The 26,309-nt window shown below is 38.5% G+C and overlaps 1 protein-coding gene across 1 annotated transcript; it reads left to right on the plus strand.

The window, feature by feature from the left end:
* Window positions 1-288: 288 nt before the first annotated feature.
* Window positions 289-441, plus strand: ACRALDRAFT_2101602 (uncharacterized protein; the record flags this gene model as incomplete). Its single annotated transcript, XM_071023067.1, has 1 exon — window positions 289-441. A coding segment is annotated over one exon (153 nt), but the record flags the coding sequence as incomplete, so codon positions are not given.
* Between the last annotated feature and the right edge of the window lie 25,868 nt (window positions 442-26,309).

The following is a 26,309-nucleotide window of genomic DNA, read 5'->3' on the forward strand; positions in this document are numbered from 1 at the left end:
GCGTAATACGAAAAAACGGAATCCGATTAAGTAATTAACTAGCTTATAGTATATTATACCCGCGACTAGATAGGCGATACACGATCACGATATAGCAGGGTCACCTTAAAGCTGCTTTTAAGCCAGTTCTATTATACTATTAATATTAAGAAGAGTAATTAGCCTATAGAAGTATACACCGGTCGGTTTAAACGTTAGTTTAGGATTCCTTATTATTATGATATTATAGCCCGGGCAGGCGCGGACCCGAAGATCGCGTTTAGCTATACTAACGTCTATCCCCACTAGTATCTTAGTCGTAATCTTATTAAAGAGGATAGGCTACGATTAATCCTAGAGCCTTTAGTTATCTTATTAAGCCGCGGCCGCCTACGCCTAGCACCCGAAGATATCCTTGTTACGTTAATCCCTCGAGGGATAAATACTCGAAGAGAGACTTAATAGACCCGAGCTCGTGACCCCTTTAAATAGGAATAAGAGGAGTAATAAGCCTAGGAACCCTAAGAGACGGTAGCAGAGCGGTTCTATAATAGTTAATCGGCTCGTGGAAGAGGCAGTTAATCGACTCGTAGAAGAGGCAGTTAATTAGGCGCTGATAGCTTCGGTCGAACTAATAAGCTTATTCGGCAGCTATAGCAATAGAACCAATAATCGGATATATAATAAAGGGGTAGCTAATTATTAAGACATTGATAATATAACTTATAACGTGGTAAAAAGCTATAATTAGATGACTTACTGATTCTATTTAACTATGTTCTGTATTCTGTAATTACTACTCTTTGCCTCCGAGTCAGATCGTTGAAAAACGTTAATAAGCTGTTTACTTCGTATAGCTTTTTTGGAATTGATAATAAAGAGGCAGATCCAAAAGAGTGGGTCCAACAAGAACTACAGTCGGAATAACCAAGTGGTACAGTCGGAATAACTCGAACCTTATTTTATCCTCTAGAACTAACTAATCAAAGGATAATAAACCTATGGCCGTGGTAGTACCGGCGGCGCCTACGGCGCCGGCGGCAGGCGTAATAGTATTGTCAGCGTCGTCGGAAATAAAGGAATCTTTATCCGAGATATTATTATCGGAGTTCTCGGAGTTATTAATAGAGGCAGCGGCAGCGGCGGTTACTACTAACGTTATAGGAGCTGGAGACTTGGCCGGAGGAGCCGGCTAGTAGGTAGCTGTTACGGTAGCCGGTAGAATAGCTGCTACAGGCGTTAAGTGATATAAAGCTGGAGGCGTTATTATAGGAGGGGAAAAGGAAGAAGAGGGCATTATTTTGGGAGAGGTTTTGGAGGCAATTATAGCAGTAATTATAGCCGGCATTATGGCAGAGCCCTAAGCTCGGGCCAGCTGCTCTATAGTGGAAGGAGTAACCCGGGTAGCCACTATAGCTGCTGTTTTAGGCAGCCACGATCGCTATTATAGCTTATCAACCCCCCCAGAATTAGGCAAGGGAGTCGAATTTTCTATTACTTTAACAGCTACTGCTTTAACCTCTTCTTCTTTAACTTGTTTAACTGCTTTATCTACAGCTCTTTTAATTACTTTAAGCTATTCCGGCCTTCTAATATCTTAGAACGACTCTATCGTCGTATTCTGCTATATCATTATGAATTAATCGTAAACCAGCATGACGCCAACGGTCGCCAGGGCGTCCTTTTCGGTATCGTTAGGCAGATTAAGCTCTTTAAAAAGCTCGATTATAATAGGCGCGTCCACGTCACAATCCTTATACAGGATCGTTTCGTTAAAACTAACATCTCTTATACGCAGGACCCTTCTAAGCTTTAGTACCTAATCCGATATATATTAGTGCTTTCGTAGCCGATTAGATAACCGATATAAGCCCTCTCCGCGAGCTTCTCGTTCTTCCGGCGCCTATATTAATAGTTAGCAGTTAATAGATAGGCATAGAAACCGTACCTCTTTAGGTAACCAATTAGAGGGGTGCCAGTAAGGCGTTCGAGTCCTATCTTATTAACCTATTCGTCTATATAACCCTTTAGCGACTTTTACCCGAGGTCACGGTATAGAATCAGGTTATATTAGTATATCGCAGCGGCGACGATCCCCGGTTATATATCCTACTAAAAGCCGGAGGCGATAATAAGGGCCCAGGCTATAGCGTATATAATAGCCCCGTGGCGTTCCGCGTCGGCGTTCTATATAGCCGTATTAAGTAACGATTTCTTAATCAGGATCCCTCTAGTATAAGTCTAGTTATTAAGATTGCTCTGCAGGGCTTATTTATTATCTAGGCGTCTTACTATAATAGGGCATTGATACTACTATACCGTTCATAGCTCGAAGAAGGTCACTGATAAAAAGACTGACTTAAGGTCCTTTAGCAGTCCCCCACGATAAAGTGGGTGTAGGGGTAGTGGTATAGTATTAGCCTAGTAAGGCTATTAAAGGACTTGTTATTAGAGAAGATATCGATATCTACACGGTGCTAAGGGTGTATAGGCCGGTGGTTAGGCGTTCGTCGTGATACTAGTCTTCGGGCCTTACTGCCAGAGCAGCTCTTATACTCTATTATAAGGGGAAAATCCCGTCTAAAGACAGTGCCGCCTATACAGGCGGTCGTGATATATTAAAGGGCTTCGCCGCTTACTTGGCCTAGCCCCTTATACCATAAACGAGCGTCGGCGACGCTTTTAATCGGGGCTCTCGAGGTATTAAAAAAGCTTTACTATTAAGCCGTTAGTTAGAGGGCAAACTAATCTCCTACGTTCTTTAAAGGCAGGGTAACGGTCCTACCTTTTCCCTTAATTTCTAACGCCTATCTACTAGTAATAAGCGATTGTATTGGAAGTAATCGGAGGGCTAATATAACGGTTATAGGATATCCCTCGATAAACGCCATATCCTTTAAAATCAGCGTATACGGCTAACGATCCTGATCTTTAACTTATAGCCTTATAGTGCCGAATCTGGTAACCGGATCCGACTCTTCTCCGCCGGTATCAAATATTATAAGCTTTTCCGCGGGCCGGTAGTCTTTGAGAAGGTGATGCTTATTAATGATATACCTTATAGTACCAGAATTAACTAATAGCTCGTTTTTAAAGGGTCCGGCTACGGTGGCTATTAATGAGAAGGTGTGTGTGCCGTATAATCCGGTCCCTTTATCTGAATCCGAGTCCGAAGTAACGCCCCCGGTGGCCACGAAATTAGATAAATCCTTAGAAGGGTCTTTTAAGGGTGACTTCCATTAACCCTTATTTCCCTTACTTTTAGCGTCCTTTTTAAGGTTACTCTGGAACCTCTTTCGGCGATTGTTATTGCTACGCTTAATCGTGGAGCGGAAGACTCAAAGGTATGTATAGAATTTGTGTAGAAAAGAAGATGATTATTCTAAGTCTAAGCTTGTTAAGCTCTGCTGCGGAGCAGACCTATATACATCTGCTGCTAGCTAACTAAGTAGATATATATATACTTTTATATAGTAAATACCGTTCCCCTAAAAAATAATCGTCCCGATTAATATTATATTCCTCCCCTATTTAACTACTATTATATAGTCGTAATGCCCGTGTATAAGGAACCTAAGGAAAATAAAAGAGAGAAAGAAAAGAAAAGAAAAGAAAAGAAAAGAGACCTCCTGTTTTTTTTTTTTTTTAATAAGGTATAAGTTCCGCGGATATCTAAGGAAAGACGGTTCTATTAGTTATAAGGTATCGATCATTATCGGTCCGGATATCCTTTAATTGGATATATTTATTTAATCGCTAAGGAATAAGTCGTTTTACGACTATATCTACGACTACGTTTACGGCTATGGCTGCTATTAAGGTTACGCCTATATCTATATCTATGACTAAGGGAGTGACGGTTAGTAGGCTTTAGTTAGATTCTATATTCCTTTCTTTACACCGTGGTTTGCTCGTAGATTCTTTACTTCTTTCCGGATATCGGTCTATCTAGCCTCGTTTATATTTAGCTCCGAGTATATATCCTCGATTTCTTTTTTATTATCTATTATTTCTTTAGATAAATTAACGTTTTATATATCTATGCATAGTCCTCTCTTCTTCTTAAGTGTGTCGATATCTTTCTTCTATTAGGTTTATTAATTAGTATATTTGGCTAAAGCTCCTATGTTTATATTATCAATTTGTTTTTCTAGTCGTTTAATATAATTCTTTATATTATTCTAGAGTAATTTGAACTGGGCCTAGGTTACTATAATTTATCCGGTTTAGTTAGTTAAGGCTAAGATTATTTTCTATACTAATAGGGTCGTGGTCTGCGTAGACGGGCCTGCTATCGGCGCGGTGGTATTCGTCTTTCCTTTTCTTACTAGGTTAGCGCTTATAAAGTCTAAGGAATTGCTAAGAGATACTAGTCTTGTTCGTTGCTTCTTATTAATAGCCTGGTTTTTCTAAATTATAATCTGTTAAGCGATTCTATCTTAGTTAGGGGCGTCCGGCTAAGTACTACCGATCTGTCCGTTATCTCTTAGAGTAAGTACGATAATGTAATATCTAGGAGATTTATTACCAGCCGTTAGTTTCTCCTATAAACGCTCCTCTAGGCTTCTATAGTCGAAGAATATAAATATTAATCTAATAAATTAATTAACTTAACCGTTTAGATACTAAGCGATTATTCCATTAGCTTCCGCCACGGCGTATTTCTAATCTTCGAATATTATCTTAACTATATCTTTATTAGTGGTATACTTAGCGGTAGTCGATTACGAGGGTTATCCTGTTAGTGCGTCTCTACTTACCTGTTATTTCGCTCCTGCTAGTATCGCTCCGGTTACGTCGTTATCTACGGACTATAATATCTTTGTCTATTATTGCGAACCCACCTTTTTCGACTACCTATCTATTATTATTATTAATTATATCGTCGTTTTAATTATCTTCTTTGTATTAAGGATATTCGTAGTAACGGTATTTTGCTATGTCTGCGAGTGCTTTATTAAATAGATCCAGGGCATGTTTGTTATCGGGTAGATAATCATTCTTATATAGTCGTCTCTTAACGGCTTTCCATTCCTTTTACCAACCGCTAGTTTGGCGCTTTATACCTTTTCGTTAAATACAGTATACCACTTTTATGGCTTCCAAAATATTCGTGCTAAGTTTATTATTCTTAATATATTTACATAGGTTATATACCCTACCCTTATCTTCTCTGACTATAGCGGTCTAACTCATTACGGAGCCTGAAGTGTTTAATCTCTCCTAGTTAAGTTGTTTCTATTACGCTAAGAGGAATAAGAGTATATCGTGTAACTATTCTTACGATCGGTAGTTTTTATATAGATATTTAGCAATTCTACGGAGTAACTGAATATTCTTTTAGGACTTATTAAGGATTAGTGTGCGCTATTTAAGGCTTAGGACGATATTAGGGGTGGCTATTTTACTAAGATAATTACCAGGCTTATCGCAAGCATAGCGGTCTTAGTATTATATATTAAAGTGTTGTGTTTAATAAGGATAAGAAGGGAAAACGATAAGATAAGAGAGTATAGTCGTAATTATAAAGGTGATGATTATTATGCTTTTTTGATATCCGAGTTACTTAGTATTTAGCAGTAAATTAGTTTTAATAGAAGGTAAGACTTCTGGGAATAGTTTCCTAGAATAGAAAGGGGTAGTTACTGAGTTTTGCTTAGTGGGGATAAGGATTCTTTATCAATTTCCGAAAGGGAATTGTGGAAAAGAAAAGGGGGTGTCACGGGCATAATTCATCGAAGCCAGGGATAGCCTAAATAGGAGGAGATAGTATATCTTAATTGTTATACAGGGGATTAGATAGGGTATAATATTCGGAGATAGATAGTCTAGTCGGCTCCGGGACTAGTATTACCCAGACCGACCTGGTATAGTATAATAGACAGGACCACCGATAGATAGATCGTGGTACTAGGAATGCTTTTAAGGGGATTCTCTAAGGTTCTTAGGGAAGAGGGTCTGGTTATCTATAAAAGGAATAGGTAAAGCTAAACTCCTAACTTAGAGGTTGAGCGAATAATTTAACTCTTAATCGAACCTATTAGTTCATATAGCCTTGTTAATTATCTTATAACGTCTTTTTACTTTTTATATAAAAACCCCTAATATATTATTCGCTTAACCGTTCTAACGGGTATAATAACCGTTAAGAGTTATAAGTATAATTTACCCCTGCTAGTTAGCTAATACATAATTATACCTCCTTATACGCGCTTTAGTACTACTCCCACCGAGGATAGAGATTATAAATCGGTTTATAAGTATACGCTATCCCCTAAAAGTGATCCCACCGCACCTCTACTTAATGAATAGGAGACCATTATCCTATAGGACCCTTTAGAGCTATAGCTAGAACCGTTTCTAGCACCCTAGCGTAAGCCTCTTATAATGCCTTAGCGCGAGGTACCAGTGGCTTAATCGACTAGCAATATAGAGCTATAACCTGATCTTAAGTGGGGTATACGTTATAATATCGAGGAACTAGAGAATCACTACACGGATTAGCTGCTCCCCAAAGAGCTGGACTTCCTCTTAAGCTACTGTAAGGAATATAAGGAACGCGAGCGTAAGTTAAAGCGTCTAGAAGCTATTCGTCGTGGCGAACAACCGGACGCTACCCTATCCCCTTTTAAACCCTCGGCGAACTATTACTATCCCTAAGGTAGTCGCGGCGATCTGTTAAAGGTATACCTGCTTACCCTAAAATAGGATGGTAAGCTATACGATTAGTTTAGAATCTTTATAGAAAAGATTAAGGATCGTTTTTACCTTAATCTAGTTAGTTTTATAATAAAGGCGAAGAAGGTTTACTTTACCGCTAGCTGCCTTAAGAAAAATACGAAGTTCCGTTAGCGAGCTTAGTAAAAGAGGACCTATAGTTCTTTAATAAAGGCGATATAGGCCGAGTTAAAGGCCTTTATAACCGAGTATTAGTCGATAGCTCGCGAGTCTCGCTATTACTTACGCAGTAGATCTTTTCGGAACGGACCTTTTAATAACCCGGTTAGACCTACGATTAATTTATTAATAAGTTGGATTCCTTATTTAATAAGGTGTTTATCCCCCTTCCCGATAAGTAGCGTATATAGTTTATTATAACGAAGCTAAGGAGACCTCTACGTAACTAAATTATTACTAGAACTTTACCTAAGACCTTCTAGGAGTTAAACGTCGCGGCCCGCTAAGCTAAGGTCACGGTAATGCGTAAGGGTGAACCATCTAATCAGAATCGCGGCTATCACTCGTATATATCTCATAATCAGGGTCATAAAAGGAAGCGCAAGACTACTAGTAAACCTTTATTATGCTAAACTAACGGTTCCCGCGAAGATATATCCGCGTCCCCTACTACTCTAGCCGCGGCTACTACCCCTGCTTAGTAGCTGGATAATCTTAGTATAACCTCGGAACTCTTAGGCCCTTGGAAATATTATAAATACGGAGAGGAGGGCTATATTCGTCCTTTTGACCCTCGCTTATGGAATAGGCGGGCCGGCTAAAGGTTTACCTTGGCTACTAACCCTAATCAGGAGGCTATAGCTCCTAGTCAACCCACTTTAGATTAGGTATAGGCCCTACCCTAAACGCTATAGTCTAAGGCCTAGGATAACGCGCTATGAGAGTTATCCCCTCCCCCTGGTCTAGTAAGGGTAAAGCTTAATATACGACTCAACGGTGGATAAGATTATCGAGTTATAATTCTAGATAGCGTTACCCACTTCGATATTATCGATAAACGCGTAGTACCCCCCGGTAAGATAATCACCGGACCTCTTGGGGAAGTTAGGTAGTTAAATAAGGAATATATAACCTAGATACTCGGATTAATCTTATTTATAGTCCGGAGTATAGATACTTAGAATTATATACGGATATAGTATATAGAGTTATATATTATAGATTTAGGCGAAGATAGGTTAAAGGGTATCCTCGGGATCCCTTAGTTAACCAAGTATAACCTAATAGTCAACTAGGCAGAGAAGAGTTAGATATTATTACGGGTTGACCCCGTGGAGATAACCTAGTAGAGTACCGGATCTTCCGACTAATTATAGCGTGTTCTTAGCGGGTCGCCGCGATATTATATTTAGGTTATAAACACCTATAGAGTTTTGCCCTTTTCCTTTTTTTCTCCTTAGCTTTAGATAATTTAACTATTCGGCCTTACTCTATTAATAATTTATAACTAGCCGCTTATATATCTAAAGCTTAGCGAAACCTATACGCTACGCTTATAGAAATAGATTATTAGTTCGATTTACGTCCCGGCGCTCCGTCACGCCTAGCGGGCGAGTGGCCTAAGGCTACGGAGTGGAGGAGGGAGATTATTAACCCTCTATAGACTTAGGTCGCTACCTTAACCACCTAGATTTAAGAGTAGTAAAAGGCTATTAACTAATTACTATAAGCGATATAAAACTAATAACGTATAGCTACGCCGCGTCTAGCCACTTTATCGGAGGAGGTTATATAAGGCCCCTAAACGCCTACCCTAACGTATACGCCCACCCGATGCCCGCTACGAACCTATTAACTAAAGCACTCCCACCCTTCTAGAAGTTTAACGGAAAACGCTTAGAGTACGTAAGCTAATTATCCGAAATACGCGAGAAGCTCCTATTAGATGAACATCTTTTCTAGATCCCTCGCGAGAAGTGGTATTTTATTAACGCCTATCTAGATAAAGCCCCTCGCCGCGTCGTCGCCTCCTTTTAGGCGGCGGGCGGAACCGACGGTCATTATAACCCTAAAGACTTTCTTAACTACCATAATCGTATATATAAGGACGTTAATAAATAACCTTACGCGGCTAACGCCCTATAAACGTTACGATAACGCGAAGACCAAGCGTTCGGTAGTTTTATACCCGGCTTTAAATAATACCTAGCCATCGCGGGCGGAGGTTAATAGGATAATAGGGCGAAGATTATATTCCTAGAAGGAGCTTTTAGTAGCCGCCTCTATACCGCCCTTATTACTCTAAAACTCCTAAATAATTAGTACGCTTAGGTGGTAAAGGTATAGAGTATTACTTAGAGACTCGAAGCCCTTACTATAAGGCCCCGTTTTAGTTAAATACCCTATAATAGTAATAATAATAATAATCACGCCCGCGATTATAACGGTAATATAAAGATAAGAGGAGTTAACCGAGTATAGGCTAAGAGAAAAGAGATAAGAGAGTGTTATAACTACGGAACAAAGGGATACCTTACTAGGAAATACCGCTTAAAGAAGAAGGACGTTAAAGACTACAAGGCAAGCCGCGTAGCTAAGGTCTTAGTTCCCTTAGACGACGAAACGACCTATATAGGAGCTATAGATAACGATAAAGACTCGGAAAAAGAATAGCTCTAGTACGGAAACGGGCACTAGAGCCTATTATAAAGGAATAAAGGGATCAAAAAGAGTTTATATCGTAGTCGTAAAGTAGTGTTTTAGCTTTTATATAAGCACGGATAAATAAGAAGTTAATTACCGCTCTTATAGATACTAGATGTTAGTACTATACCCAGAAAATAAATATACCTATATACAGTATAGTACGATATACGAAACCTCCTGTAAGTCAGGGACTTCCTAAGTCCGCCCGAGTCCCCTAGGGACCTCCTGAGACTTCCAGGGTCCCCCCGAGTCCCCCAGGAACCTCCTGAGTCCTCTAAGGACCTCCTGAGTCCTCCAGGGTCCTCCCGAGTCCCCCGAGACCCTAGGTGGACCCACGGACCCCCCGGTAGGCCCACGGACCTTTAGGTGGACCTATAGACCTTTAGGACCTTTAGAATAACTCACGGACCCTCGCCTATACTTTAATAGTCTGGATACTAAATCAGTAGCTTGAATAAACCGTAGGAAAGGACTATATATACCAGGTTGCCCGCCTCCCTTTTCCTTTCCTTTTTCTCTCTCTCTCTGTATCTTACTTCTATAGTCTTCATAGTCTCCTATAATTCAAACTGCCTCTTTTCCTCTAGATCTTCCTCTTCCGTTCTATCTCTTCGTGACCGTTATAGAGGTTATAAGTCCGGGAAAGCGAAGGAATTTCTAGATCCCCTCTTTCTTCCACCTTTAAAGTCCTTTTCAGGCAATCTCTACCCTAAAATCCACCTCCAAAGCCCTCTTTAGGCCGCCTCTAACTAAATCCACCTCTAAAGCCCTCTCCAGGCCGCCAGTAACCAAAATCCACCTTAAAGCCCTCTTTAGGCCACCCCTTTTCCCCTTTTCCCCTTTTCCCTTTTTTCCTTTTTCCGAAAAAACGGAAAAATATCGTAGCGGGACCCCGTTCCGAATAGTTAAGTCTTAGCATCCATATCCCCTGTATACTAGCTATACCGCACCACCACACCCCTATAAAGGCTATAATATTACGTGGCTTATAAACCCTAGTCTTTAAAAAAGAAAAAGCTAATCTTTTCTTCGTGATATATAAGAAACGACTCCACTTTTTTAATATCCGTGAACTATACTAGTACATGGCCCCACTTTCCCCCGCTTTAGACCCACTTTTCACCCCTATATCCAACCCCCCGGGTAATTAGAACCATAAATCGGGTAATTCCACTTCTCTCCTTCTAATACTAGTAAAAAGGCCACCGTTTTAAAGCTAGGAAGATAACTAGTAAGGATTTTATCCCCACGGTTAAGAAACTATAAGGCAGTGCCGATTTTCCTTTTTAGAGGATATCTATACACGCTTATTTTACCTATAAAGGGAAATTCATAAATAATATAACTAAACCTCTACTAAATCCCTCTTAAAAGCAGAAGGAGGACTCTTTTAAGGCCGCTAGTAAAATACTCTCTACCCTTTCTAAAGGACCTCTTACCTAGGTTTAAGGGCTAGATATAGCCCACGAAGCCTAGGAAAAGCTAAAAAGCCTATACGAAAGGAAAGGCTTTTAAGCGGATTTTAATGCCCTAGGAACCTTCTTTAATAATTCCCCCTTAGATTATAAAACCCTCGAATCCTTCTTATATAAGGTTTAAGAAAATCCGATAGCTCTAGAAGGAAGGGAGATTTCCTTTCCTAATAAGGTGATTTATACGTGGATTCTTAACGCCCTCGATAAGAGATACGACTCTATTCCTAACTAGATCACTTAGTCCCTCCGTTACGATATCTAGAGTTATATACTAGATAAAATCGTTACTAAATTAATAGACGCCTACCGGAAAATAAAGCGTTCCTTAGTAAATAATACTCTTCTTATTAAAGGGTCTAAAAAACACTAGAAAAAGACTAAGGGGCTGTTCTATACGAACTATAAGAAACCCGGCCACGTCTCCTCTAACTGCTATTTCCTTTACCCAGATAAGGCTCCTAAGGGCTGGGTTATAAAGGAAAATACCGGAAAAAAGCAGTGGAATCGGGTCTCTAAGAGCACTAAGTCCTCCTCCTCCTCCTTTAGGGGCAGATCCAGGTCCCTAAATCTCTAGTATAAGAAAATAGAAGACGCTATTATAGGTCTCTTAAAGAACTAACTGCTTTAGACGCTTATAAATAATAAGGATTCCGTGAATATCATCCTTAAAAAGCAACCCAAAGAACCTGAGTAAGAAGAAGAAGATAAATCGATTATATTCGAAGACGTCCTCCCGAACCCGGAAGCCGAGGATATAATAGACGTTAAAGAAGTGAATATAATAACCCAAAATCCCTAGAATACTCTGAATACTAACATAAATATAGCTAGGATAGTTAAAAGGATTTTCAGGATAGAGAATAGGTTCAGTTTAGGCTTCAAGTTTAGTATAGATAGCGGAGCTACCTCTTATATAATAACAAATACATCTCTCTTCTTTATATATAAAACCACCACCAGGCTCGCTAGTTAGGGTAAAGCAAATATAATAAAGATAATAGGCGTAAGAAACTATATTATTAAGTTTAAAGATACTAGAAAAACACCATTTCTAAAAGAGTGCCTTTATATTCCTAAAATAGGAACTAGTATAATAAGTCTCCTAAACCTCGATAGCAAAGTCAGAGGTTTATCCGGTAATAAACAGCTTATTCTTTTTAAAAACGAAATAATAACAGAGTCCCTTTATATATATATATAAAAGCTAGACCTTTTAGAGGACTCTACTAGGCCGTAGCTCCGCCAGTTATCCTAAAAGATAGGAATAAAGAAATCAATATAATAAAGGAAATCCTATAAAGCACAGAACAAAGAATAAGGAAATACAGAAATTAGAAAAATCTAGACCTCTAGAAATAAAGAGACTAAAATAATAAGAAAAGAACCGTAAAAATAAAAGAGACTATATAACTATAGCATAACAGAATAGGCTATATAAACCCTATTACCTTAAACAACCTATATAATAATACCTTTCTTTTTAAGGACTTTAAAGTATTAGAATAAGAAATCATAGATATAAACAGCTATAATGCCTGCCGCCATAGTAAGGCTATTATACTAGCTAATAAAGATTCAGTTAATAAATATAAATACTTCTCCTACCTAGAAAAGGTATATATAGATCTCTACGGCCTAATAGAACTAACAACTTATAATAAGAAGCGCTGGATTCTACTAATTATAGACCGTTCTACCGGGTTCCTCTAGGCAAAATTACTGTCTAATAAATCAGAAGTAACCGTCGTTCTAGCCATAAAAGAGTGGAAAATACTAGTAGAAAATAATAACTACGATATAAGAATAAAAGAAGTAGACACTAACGGTGGAAAGAAGTTTATAAACGCCTCCTCTAAACGTCTTTTTTAAGGCGTAAAACATAATATAAAACCACTATATACCCATAAGACCTAAGGGTCGATTAAATAAGCTATTAGAACTATAATAGAAAAGGTTCATAGCCTGCTTTTCGACTTAGGACTACCTAGATACCTTTAGGGAGATACTATATATTCAGCAGTATATATATATAATAGAGCCCTAAATTCAGCTACAGGTTTCAAGACCCCTTTTAAGATAGTAAAAAAGAAAAAGCCTAATATAAACCATATTCGGGTCTAGGGCTCTATAGCCTACTATAAAAATAATAACCCTAATTAAAAGAAACTAGATAGCAGAGCTATTCGTGGTGCCCTTATTGGCTTTAACGATTATAACTATAAGATATATAACCTAGTCTTAAGAAGGATCGGTTGGTTTGGAGACGTATATATACTTAAAAATCAGTTTATACACTCTTCTTTAGACCTAAATACTAGTAATATCTATCTCTAAGAAGAAAGGGTTTCTAACCTAGAGCCTTATTAGCTTCTAGAAAAAACTATATAATAATAACGGGTCTTAAAACGACCTTTTAAGTCTATCGAAACTAAAGAAGATAATAATAATAACCTATAAAATAAATCGAGGAGTCTATAAGCAGTAATAGGCTATAATAACCTAGATAGACCTGTATACACCGGCTATTCTAGTATATAAGTTAAAATACCTTCGAATCCGAAGGTAGCTTTTAAAGACTATATATTAGTTAATAATAAAAATACTAAGCCCTTATTATACTTAATAAAAGATACCACTCTCGGAAACCTATACTTTTAAATAGAGCCTTACTACCTCTTAACTATAAACTCTCTATTAGAACCAGCTACCTATAGAAAGGCCATGCAAAGCTCAGATAAATCATAATAGATAGACGCTATAGTAGCAGAAATATTAGAACTAGAAAAAAGAAAAACCTAGGATTTAATAACTATAACAGATACGCCCCTTAATAAAATAAAGGAAAAATATAACGTCCTAGGCGGAGGATAGGTGTATGAAATAAAACTAAATAATAAAGGAGAACCAATAACATACAAAGCAAGATAAGTTATATAAGGCTTTAATTAAGTACTCGGAATCGATTACTTAGAAACCTTTTCTATAACCTGCAGACCCGAAATATACAGACTTACCTTCCTATTAGGCGTTTCCTTGGGCTGGGAATTCAGGCAGTTCGACGTAATAAACGCTTTCCTATATACTAATATAGATACTCTGATATATACCGTTTAACGAACGGGTTTTAAAAAACAACAAAGGAATAGTATAACTATCTATAAGCTAAATAAAGCTTTATCCGGCCTAAAACAAAGCCCTAGACTCTGGTATAACTTCCTAGTTAAAATCTTAACTAAACTAGGCTATATAGTCTCCGAATTTAATAAAGGATTCTTTATATATTATAATAAAGGAGACCAAGCTATATTCCTCTGCCACGTAGATAATATCGTCGTTATAAGTCCTTCAGATACTATAATAGATCACTTTTATAAAGAGATATCTAAAGATATTTTACTAGAAACCTTAGGTAAAGTATATACCTTTCTGGGCAATAAAATATATATAAATACAACTGAAAAGACACTCTCTATAAGTTAACTACTATATATAAATAAAATACTAGAAAGGTATAATAAACGAGCTCTTAAAAAGGTAGATACATCATATATTCATAAACAGGTCCTAATACCAAACCCTGAACAGGCGTTAAAAGAAGATATAAAGAAATATTAATAAGAAGTAGGAGCTTTACTATATCTAGCTCTTTACTCTAGACCCGATATAACCTACGCTGTTAATAAGTGTGCCCGATATATAAGTAACCCCTTAAAGGAATACTTTGTAGCATTAAATCGGGTTTAGGCCTGTATAAACGCATATCCTAATATAGGTCTTCTATATAACTATAAAAGAGATAACCTATATATATACGGTTACTCTAATGCTAGCTTTTTAGATATTCTAAAAAATAGAATGTCTACCTTAGGATATATATACTGCGTAGGAATAAATAATCCTATTAGCTGGACCTTATCGAAACAGAAAGTCGTTGCTTTGTTAATAACAGAAGCCGAATATATGGCTCTGACCGAGGCTATAAAAGAACTAATCTATATATATAATCTATATACTAAACTAATAGATAATCTTAATATAAAATTCAGTAATAATAAACCAAGGATTCCTACTATTCTTATAGATAGCGAGAGTGCTAAAAAGGTCGCTGAAAACCCGGAATTTTATAAAAGAGTAAAGTATATCGATAGACAGTTCCACTTCTATAGATAATAACTATAGGAAAATAATATAAAGGTAGTGTATATAAACACTAAATATAATATATCCGATATAATAACTAAAGGGTTACTAAGAGAGACTTATAATACACTCTGCGGCTATATAAACCTAGGTTATAAAGACGATACACTACTAGAATATAACTTACCACCTTATAAAGAAATAAAGGAATTTAAATACTAGGTTTTTTACCTATAGATAGGTTTTCCTAGAATAAAATTAAAAAGGGGTTTTTAATTTTTTTCCTACACGATAATAAAGATAGAGGTTTTCTTTTTTTTCCTCGCCTTAAAAATATATACACTATGAAATAACTAGCTAAGCTGCACCTATTATATAGGAGTTAGCTTACGGGGGGGTGTTAGTACTATACCTAGAAAATAAATATACCTATAAACGGTATAGTATAATATACGAAACCTCCTGTAAGTCAGGGACTTCCTAAGTCCGCCCGAGTCCCCTAGGGACCTCCTAAGTCCTCCAGGGTCCTCCCTAGTCCCCTAGGGACCTTCTAAGTCCTCTAGGGTCCTCCTAAGTCCCCCGAGACCCTAGGTGGACCCACGGACCCCTAGGTAGGCCCACGGACCTTTAGGTGGACCCATAGACCTTTAGGACATTTAGAATAACCCACGGACCCTCGCCTATACTTCGACGGTCTGGATACTAAATTAGTAGCTTAAATAAACCGTAGGAAAGGACTATATATACCAGGCTGCCCGCCTCCCTCTTCCTTTCCTTTTTCTTTCTCTCATTGTATCTTACTTCTATAGTCTTTATAGTCTACTATAATTGAAACTGCCTCTTTTCCTCTAGATCTTGCTCTTCCGTTCCATCTCTTCGTGACCGTTCTAAACTAGATATATCTATTACGCCGCTATAAGCGAACGTCTTATAAAGCCCCTCCGCCTCCTATTAGTCGATAAGACTAAAGGACCCCTTTTAGGGTTCTCTGATACTATAAGGTCTACTAAGAGTTCTGATATCGCCGTATACCACCTATAGATTAGTGGATATATATAACGATTATTCGCTTATATAATACCAGGATTAGATCACGATATATTCTTAGGGAAACCTTAGATAGAATATAACGATATTACCTATTACGTAAAAAGACGTCGCCTTTACTATAGAGTAGCTTAGATAGATATCCTACTCTAGAGCAAAGAAGAACCCGATAATATTAGAGCTATTCACGGAGCTTAAATAGTAACCGGGTCGGTATTCGCTGTTATTATATACTAGTTAATAAGAAAATAACGGTTCGGAATAAAGGAACTCGCGCTCTATATAGTTAGTATTAAAGATATTCATAAAAGCCTTTAAGGTAAGTCTTTAGTCGACCCCTGGAAATATATCATAAAAGAGATCCTATAACTATTTACTGACTTATTCTCTGATTCGTAAATAAACCGTCTTTCCCCATATTAACCGGGGGTTAACTATAAAAGGAACCTTATATAAGGGCCTAATAATAAGGAGCCGGAACTGCCCTAGGCCCCTCTTTATAATATATCTAAAGAGGAACTGCTAGTCTTACGGAAGACCCTTACGAACCTAATCGATAAAGGGTTTATATAAGCTAGCAGCTCCGCTGCTAAAGCTCCTATTCTATTTATAGAGAATCTAGGAAGAGGGCTACGATTCTATTATAACTATTATGCTGTAAATACGATTACCTAAAAAGACCGCTACTCTCTCTTATTACTTATAGAGACACTCCGAAACCTAGAGCGAGCTAAGTAATTCACGAAACTCTATATAATTACTATATTTTATAAGATCCGAATAGCCGCTGGCCACGAAGCGAAGATAGCGTTTTAAACCCGATTAGGCTTATTTAAATAGTTAGTATACCCCTTCGGACTTAATAGCGTCCCCGTATCCTTTTAATAATATATTAATAAAACGCTATAGCCTTACCTTAACGACTTTATTACCGCCTATATCGATAATATCCTGATTTACTTAAGTGGATCCCTACCCGACTATAAGAAGAAGGTTAACCTAGTACTATAATCGCTAAGCGACGCGGGATTAACGCTTAGCCTAACGAAGTACGAGTTTAGCGTAAAGACTGTAAAGTACTTAGGGTTTATAGTCACCGCCGGTTAGGGTGTTTTATACGACCTTAATAAGCTAAAGGCGATCCGAGAATAGGAAGCCCTGACCTTAGTAAAAGGAGTCTGAAGCTTCCTAGGCTTTATAAACTATTACTATATATTCGTGGAGAACTTCGCCTATATTATAGCCATACTAATAAGATTAATAAAGAAGGACCGAGTATTCTCCTAGGGTCCCGACGAATAGGCGGCTTTCGAAGAGGTTAAGAAGAGGTTCTAGGAGGAACCGATTATACGGTAATAGGTCTTAAGTAATACGACCTTTATAGAAACTAACTACTCGGGATTCGTATTAGGAGGCGTATTAGTTTAAGAAGACGAATAAGGATATCATTATATAGTCGCCTATTACTCGCGGCGACTTACTAAAGCTAAGTATAACTACCATATTTATAATAAGGAGATAATAGCGATTATAAGTTACGTGATATACTAAAGAGCCGAGCTCCTAGGTTATAGTCGCTTTATAATCCTATCCGACTATAAAACCGTGAGTACTTTATTTTAATAGATTAGGCTACGACTAGTAGGCTATACGCGCGGAAAAGAGGAAAATTAAGTAAATAGCTATTAAATTCGTAGAATAGTAGGATTACTGCTTATTTCACGAGCTTAAAGTTGCGTATGATAATATTAATAGTATATATAAAGAACTGATTTCTGGGATTTCTTCCTGAATCCGGAGCTAGCAAAAGACCCTAGAAGATTAAGTGGCGACTATCACCTTAATAGCCTACGCGATAGTTATCACGCCATGTTATTAGCTTAAGTAATAACTAAGATATCGTAAATACGATACCTAGTATATTTATATAATATATATTATAAGCTAAGTATAAATACACGTATAATACGTATAGTATTATAGTATAGGTTAAGCTAGTTATAAAGTAGATATTAAGTTATATAGGTATAACCATATACTGTTTATTTTAACTTAGATATTATACTTATTATTATTATGATTATGACGTATTATAAGTATAATAGTAACACTTTATAATAAAGAAGATACTTAATAAAATATAAAGCCGATAGGCCGGCGAGCTAGCTTAGTTTAACTTTATACTAGAATACCGTAAAGGTACCGATAACTATACTACCGATACTCTCTCGTAAAGGGAATAAAATAAACTAAAGGACTTCTCCGATAAACGGGAGTAAGTATAATATATATATATAATTCCAGAGACCTTAATTCCCCTAAAGATCCGCCTCTTTTATAAGAACCCACGGGTATTCGAAGCCGACGACGAATTATAACGGCTATAAGACGCCACAGTAAAAGAAGACGATTTATATCGCTAAGCTATATAAGCCGTATCTAAAGGCGATCGATAGTTCCCTGCTTTATTAGGTCTCTAAGCCTAGATCGCCGAATACGGAACCACCTTATAAAGGCTATTAACGTTCCGATATCGCCTATAGGTGCCGGGAGCTTAAGAATGGAGCACGTTACGAACACGAGTACTCTAATCTATATATAACTCCACGATTAGAGGCTATCCTAGGCGAGATAATATAATTACCCTTATACGGAGACACTTTTTCCAGCCGGAGATAAATAGAGATATACGCAGGTTTATACGTAACTATAACGTCTATAACTAGACCTATAATTACATAGAGGAATACTCGATAAGGGCTCTTAAAACCGCTCCTAATCCCTAAATAAATAAGGAGTAACCTATTAATAGACTTTATAACGGACCTGCCTCCCGTTAAAAAGAAGAAGTATAGATACCTATAGATTATAACTAATCGACTTATAAAGGCTATTACCCTTAAAGCGATAGACTCTATAAAAGCAGAAGCTTATACTAAACGGTTCCTATACTATTACTTTCGGTTCTATAGTATACCTCGTTTAATCGGAAGCAATAAAGGTTTTAACTAGATAAGTCGCTTTTAGCGATACCTTTATAAACTAGCTAGAATCGAATAACGATTAAGCACGGCTTACCACCCCTAGACCGATAATACCACCTAGTAAGCGAACTAAGAGGTATAGGCGTACCTCCTAGCCTTTATTTATTACGCCTAAAACGATTAGGATAAGTTATTACCTATAGCCTAACTTAATATTAGCTTAGAGTATTTAACTTAGAGAGGGTAAGCCGCTCTCGACGATTCTCCCTAAGTATAATAAACAGGTATAGGCCAGAACCGTTACATTAGACGGTGCGAGGACGGTATAGTAGCGATAGTAGCAGGACTAAGAGTACCTAGGGGTTATTTATTAAGGGGTAAAGGACGTAAGACTATTATAACAGCGTTATTATTAGATTCCCTAGAGTCGGAGGGAGGGTCACTAAGTCTAGAGCTCTCTGGTTCTAGTTCAGGACTAAATGGAGGACGGCGTTTAGGGCCTATATCGTAATCGAAGGAAGGATCCTACTAGGAGGATAAGTAATAAAAAGGTCGAGGTGCTTAATCAAAGTCTGTTAATAGCTTCTAATAGTCGTTATACCCGTATAGAAGGGGAGAACGAATAAAATATTATAGGCTTTCAGGAAGTAATAAAGGAAGCTATTATAAGACTATGAAGGAGGCCTACTAGTAGACTAAGGGAGGGGTACTATAATCAGATTATTCGTTAAGGTCTTTTAAGAAAATATAGGTATAGAGGTCCTTATGCATAGACCTCTAGTAGCCACTTAACAGGAAGATATTAGTTATATAATCTCCTCTCTAAGTAACAAAGGGACCTTCGTTCACTAGGTAGCCTTACTATACAGGCTACCACCCCTACTATATGGTCTAAGCTAGCTTTTATATTGTGAATACACGATAAGCCTCTCTAAGTACGAATAACAACCTAGTAGTTAGCACGTAAGCCTCTAGAACCTCTTTACAAGAGGCCTCTATGGCTTATATAATAAGACTTTAAGCTCCCGTACTTAGCACTAGTAGGAAACCCAGAGCCTTATAACACGCATTAACAAGCCCTCTTTATATATCTTATAAAGAATTACTATATAAAAAGCAGATTACTAATAAGAAATCTAAATAACTTAACCTTCTTATTAGCTTAGTACTTCTATTATAGGGGGGTAATAGGAGTATATTAGGAAAATATAAAAATATATAATTTATATTATATTATATAGGAAAAGTGTGTGTGTGTGTGTGTGTTTCTACTTAACGCCTTAGCGGCGGCTAGCGAAGCTAGCGCCGCGTCCCGCTATCGGGATATCGGGCAGTAAGATATCTATATATCTATGCCCGGGCCGTATAATACTAATCGCTTAACTCTATACCTCCTAAACCATAATAACTAACGATATCTATACTATATTATTAAAGAAAGTATATAAGATAAAAGAAAGTCCCTGTGTCTTACCGTGTACCCTTAGGGGTCTTCGTGCCTATAGTTATACCACCGTCCACTAGTAACTATCCACCTTCTAGCTAGTATTCCTTTTAATCGAAGGGATTAGGCAGATCCTATTAAGGAAGCCCGTTATATCCGCTAGCGCGGCGAAGGCCGCGCTATTTATCAGGATCTCTATAAGGGTCTCCTAGGGGTTAATACGGCGAGTTCTCCTACTATCTTCGTGGTGCCAGAGTTCGTCTAGCCATTTACGGGAGTTTCTAACCTTATAATAGTAGGCGAAGGCTCCCGGGTCTTTATATAGCCATAGCTATAGTAGGCCACGTAGCTATTATAATAAAACCTTTAATAGTATTCTTTATAGTGCCCGTGTCCCGTCCTTACTTAGATAAGGCGTATTAGGGTTTTTTAGGGGAGGGTTAGTTCCTTCGGTTCTCTCTAACTAAACCCTAGTTTCTTCTATACGGCCGCTTTATACCGGCGTGGCCGGGACTAGGCGTGCTACTTCTAAAGCCTGGTTTTATAGCGGGCTATTATAATAGCTTTTACCCTAGCCTAGGTCGGCCTCTTATTTTTTAGTAGGATCCCCTAGGCGTTATCGCTTAAGCAGAGCTTATCTGCCTATTCGTTACCCTGGATTCCTATATACCCTGGTAACCACTATAAGTGGGTTAGGTAGATCGTTACTAGGCGTTACTATTATAGGAACTCTTATAGCGACGATCTAGGTGCTATACCGGCGAGCCCCTAAAGTACTGCTTAGTTATCGATATAGCAGGTAATCTCTCCTATTCTAGGAAGGCGGACCGCTATAGCTAGTCCCCTAGCCGCCCTGGTTACCTCCCTATTAAAAACCACTATATTCCGGATATATCCGCGATTAAAGGTAATCTCTCTCCCGCCGCGTTATATTAAAAAGGCCTAGGTTATATTTTAGCCTCTTTATAACCCGTCTAAGAATACTAGGGTATACTCCGGGTCTAGCTTATCGACCTACCTATTAAAGGTCTCCGTGGCTTCTTCCTTAGTCCTATTATTAAACAGGACCTTATCCTAATAGCTCCGTCCCGTGAAACAGGGTCTTATTAGCTAATATAACGGCGGCCTTATATATACTAGTTCCTTTATCCGTAATACCCTTAAGCGCCGTGTCGGGGCCTTAATCCGTCTTATATCCCCTTAAGTAATCAGGGAGACCGCTTATACCACGGGGTGGTCCTTCTTAAGTCCGGCGATTCGGGTTATATACCTTTACCATAGGTATTCCGCGTAGTCTTTAGCCGTGGGGATTCCTGATTCCCGGTATAGGGCTAGCACCGGGACCGTCTTCTAGGCGGGGAGCATGGTTCTAATTATAGTTATTTATGCTTAGGTTATCGTCTTAGTCTTAGGTAGGTATCCGGAGGGTAACCGGCACTACTTTTTATAAATAATATTATAGCGGCCCTAGGCCGGGGCCCGGGGTCCCTCCTACTAGATCTCCGCCGCGTAGTAGGTAATAGTTAGGATATATACTAGGGTAGCTTAACGTAATAAAGCTGGGTTTAATATATAGGTGGCTCCGGTAAGGCCCCGTATATAGTTAGCGACCTTAAGACCCTTCTTCGCCTACGTCTCTACGTGGTCCTAGAAGTCGAGGCGCCTATCTATATATATACTAAGCTACCTAATCGGGGCTAATAGCTTCTATCCTTATAGGTTAACGGTATAGGCGACTATAACCTTATAGTCGAATAGGGGCAGTTTTATTATAGGGAACTAGGGGATCCTCCGGTATAAAAAGAGCTAGGCCTTAGCTTTACTATAGTCTAGCTCGACTCTATTATCTTTATACTATTAGAGTTACTATTATAGTATCTCCTTAATTATCTTTACCGCGGTCTTAGTATCGGTATACGCTACGATAATATATATATCGTCCGCGTAGCCGAATCGGTTCTCTTTATTAGGCAGATAGTGTATTTCTATAATACTAAGTGTATAACCGATTAGTAAGGCCGGGGAGCCTTATAGGAGGCCTACTAGGTTTAGCGGGGTATACTCTTTAGGGCAGGAGGTGCCGAAGATTACCCTAACGCTCCGTGCTAAGGCGAAGCTCTCCTATTATCGTATTATCGGTTTATCCTAGCCTTATTTACGTAGTCTATAAATAAACTATCTATATAGAATAGAGTCGAAGGCCCCTTTTATATCGTTAGTTACCGCGATAACCTACTTACCCTATACGAGCTATAACTTAACCTTATATATTAGGATCGCTACTAGGTTAATTATAGATCGTCCTAGTAATATTCCGATATACTATAGGTTTAGGATTCTAGCGTTTATCGCCCTATAAGCCGTCCTCTTTACTATAATACGTTCTAGGCCTTTACCTAGTATACTAAGTAACTAGATCGGCCTATAGCCGGCGATAAAGCTAGCGTCCTTCCCTGGTTTATCGATTATTACTATATCTCCTTTATAGAAGGGTCGGGGGTGGTATCCGGTTAGCTTACACGCTTTAAAAAGTTCTATAACTTCCTTTTCGATTTCGGGCTAGATTAGTTAGAGTAGGGGGATACTAGTATTATCACTACCTAGGGTTATAGTATTAACTTTCACCGTGTATCGTCTCGCCTTATCCCTAAGGATAGGGCCGTCCTCCGGGATAACCCTGTCTAGTCCCTTTAGCGGGTGGTTCTATAGGTCCTTTAGGTCCGGGATATCTAGCCGCCTAGCTAGTTTTATTTTACGGAGGAGCTCCCCCTTCTTAGCGTCCTCGAAGTAGCCTAGACTATTATAAAAGATTAGGGGGGCGGCTATACCGTCCCCTATTTTATACTAGCCGATAATCTTATATAGTTTATCGGCGTTCTTAACGCCCCTAATCCTCTTATTCTAGTATTCCCTGCTAGCCCGTTTTATAGTCTTCCGGAAGGTATCCTATGCTTTAGTATTATCGGGGTCGTAACATCTACGGATAATCGCTGCTTTATAGGCTACTCTATATTCGTTATTCTATTATAGCTTCTTATTACTAGCTAGCCCGCGGTATTTCTTACCGAGCCGTTATAATAGGCTTACGATAATATCGACTAGGTATTTAGCCTACTTATCGATTAAATCTAGGGTCCTTACTTAAGGGCGGTCGACTAGCTATAAGCTATTTACGACTTCCCTTTAGATCGTGGCACGCTTTTCTGCTTTTTTAGGTAGTTTAAAGCGGTCCGGTCTAATAGCGGCGTTCTCCGGGGTTATATACACGGTGCCGATTCGTCCTAATAGCGGGTAGTAGTAGGCCGGGGGGCCGGCCTCTGCCTTTACTCCGATATCTATAAGTAGTGCCGTTAAGAAGACTAGGTTTATAACGGTATATACTCCCCCCCGGCTATAGGTCGCCTCTCCGGGGGTGTATATAGGCTTAGCCCGTGCTACTCTATCCACTTAGTAATCTTATTACCTTTACCGGTAACCTAGGAAACTCCCGGTTCCTAGTTATAGTGTTATATATTAAAGTCCCCCCTAATTATTACGTTAATAGGGGCGTTTATCCGGAGGCCTTAAAGTCTTCCTATATATCGGCACTACTTATCGTGCCGCGGTAGATATTTAAGAAGTTTATACCGTTTACCTTAACTAGGAGTAGGTCCCTAGATCCGGGTAAGGGCGACTTTAGTTACTATAAGTATAGGCTCGCCTTTATATATATAATAACCCTAGGTTCCTCCCTAGGGTCGGGCTATATACGTATTAACGAGTACTTCTTATAGCCAGGAAGGTTAGGTAGCGTCCTATTCCTAGCGTCTCCTTTTAGGGGTTCCTAGTATATTAGTATATTAAGGCGGGCCTCTTATACTATCGCTAATACTACCCTAAGCAGCGCTCGGTTTTTATCTATATTCTACTAAACGTATATTAGAGCCGACCAGGTTATTCCGGCCCCCCGGTGGCTATACTAGCGTTTAGGCCGACGATTTATCCTTTAGGGTTTTAGTTATTACGGCCTTAGCGGTAAAGTCTCCGGCCTCTTTAGCCGGGAGGGGTCCCTTTTATAGCCACGCCTATATTAGTATAGGCTTCTTATTCTATACTAGTATCGGGGTCTTATTATTTCTCTTTACGGACTTCCTTTTAGGAGTCTATAGGGGGTGCTAGACCGGGTCCTTTTCGGGGGTCTTAGGGTTATTAATACTTATTTCGACGCCGTTCTAGGTTTCCCCGCTATCGCTAGCGTTAGCGTTATTATCCCCTTCGCTATTATTAACGTTAGCTTTGCTAGCGTTAGAGACGGCTTCTCTATAGGCAGTATCGCTATCTTTAGGGGTATCGGCCTTATCTATAAAGGTCTAGGTCGGTGCTTTAAGCTTTACTCGGAGGGCGTTACCCTTCGCGCGGATCTTACTAAGTTCCGCCTTAGAGGGGGAGGTGATTTCCCCGTTTACTCTCCTTAGTCGGGCCGGGCAGTTTAGACTATTCGCCGGGTAGGGTCCGAAGTAGTTAATATATCGGGCCTTATAGGTATAGTCTTCGGCGGTGGAGCCGTACCCCCTGTATCGGGTCCTCCTGTTATAGGCGTGCCGCGGGTGGAAACCCTAGCACTTATCGCATTATACGATAGGGCGTTTATTTTCCCGGGGCTTCGCGGTTATAGATATCTCGAATAGTCGGAACCGATGCTTTGGTTACGACTAGAACGAGATAAACCAGTATATAGGAAAAGTGTATTGCTTAGTTATTAGATTAACACTTTTATATATATTATTAAGATCTTTATAATAGGATTATATTATTAAACGGGGCCTAGTTAAGCCTGCGTAGGATTAGACCTTTTATGCTCGGAACTTAGACCTTTTTTATAGGTATATCGGAAAAGTGCTATACTAATATACTATAATATATTATAGCTAGGCTTACTATAGGATAAATAACTAGCGTGTATTTACTAAGTAATTCTATTTCTTCTCGCCCTATCTATATATGCCCGTGAAACGGTCTGAGCCACTGAGATAAAACCTAACGGCCTTATCGGGGAGTACCGGTATTTATACGCCCCCTATTCGGTATTTGCTGTCCACTCAACCCTAAATAAGAAGGTAACGCGAGCGCGTGTATAAGTAAGATCTTGGCTATAAATGTTACGTATCTGTCCACGTTAGAGTAGGTAATCAGAATTACGTGGTGTATATAACAAGGTCACGTGACCAGGGTATCAGGATTACGTGATATATAATAAGGTCACGTGACTAGGGCATTAGGATTACGTGGTGTATAATAAGGTTACCTAACTAGGGTATTAAGATTATATAGTGTGTATAATAACATTATATAACTAGGGCATCAGGATTAGTAATAAGGTTATATAACTAGGGTATTAGGATTATATAGTATATAATAAAGTCACGTGACTAGGGTATTAGGATTACGTGGTATATAATAAGGTTATATAACTAGAATATTAAGATTATATAGTGTATATAATAACGTTACGTGACTAGGGTATTAGGATTAGTAATAAGGTTATATAACCAGGGTATTAGAATTATATAGTGTATAATAAAGTTACGTGACTAGGGTATCAGGATTATATAGTATATATAATATGGTACCTAGTATAAGGATATTATATATTCTTAATGCCTAAGGGTTAATAAATATAGAGGCAGAAATAGTAGTGATTTAGTAGCTTAAGATATCTGGTTTTAATTACAGAGATTAAGGCTTATCGTAAGGTATAGGTACATAGTATATACGGCTAAGATCTTACTTATACACACGGTCGCGTAACCTTCTAAAAATAGATTAAGTGGATAATAAATAGTAAACTAGGGGCGTATAAATACCGGTACTCCTTAT

This window comes from Sodiomyces alcalophilus (genome assembly GCF_042370955.1).
Source record: "Sodiomyces alcalophilus JCM 7366 unplaced genomic scaffold ACRALscaffold_3, whole genome shotgun sequence".
Lineage (NCBI taxonomy): Eukaryota > Fungi > Ascomycota > Sordariomycetes > Glomerellales > Plectosphaerellaceae > Sodiomyces > Sodiomyces alcalophilus.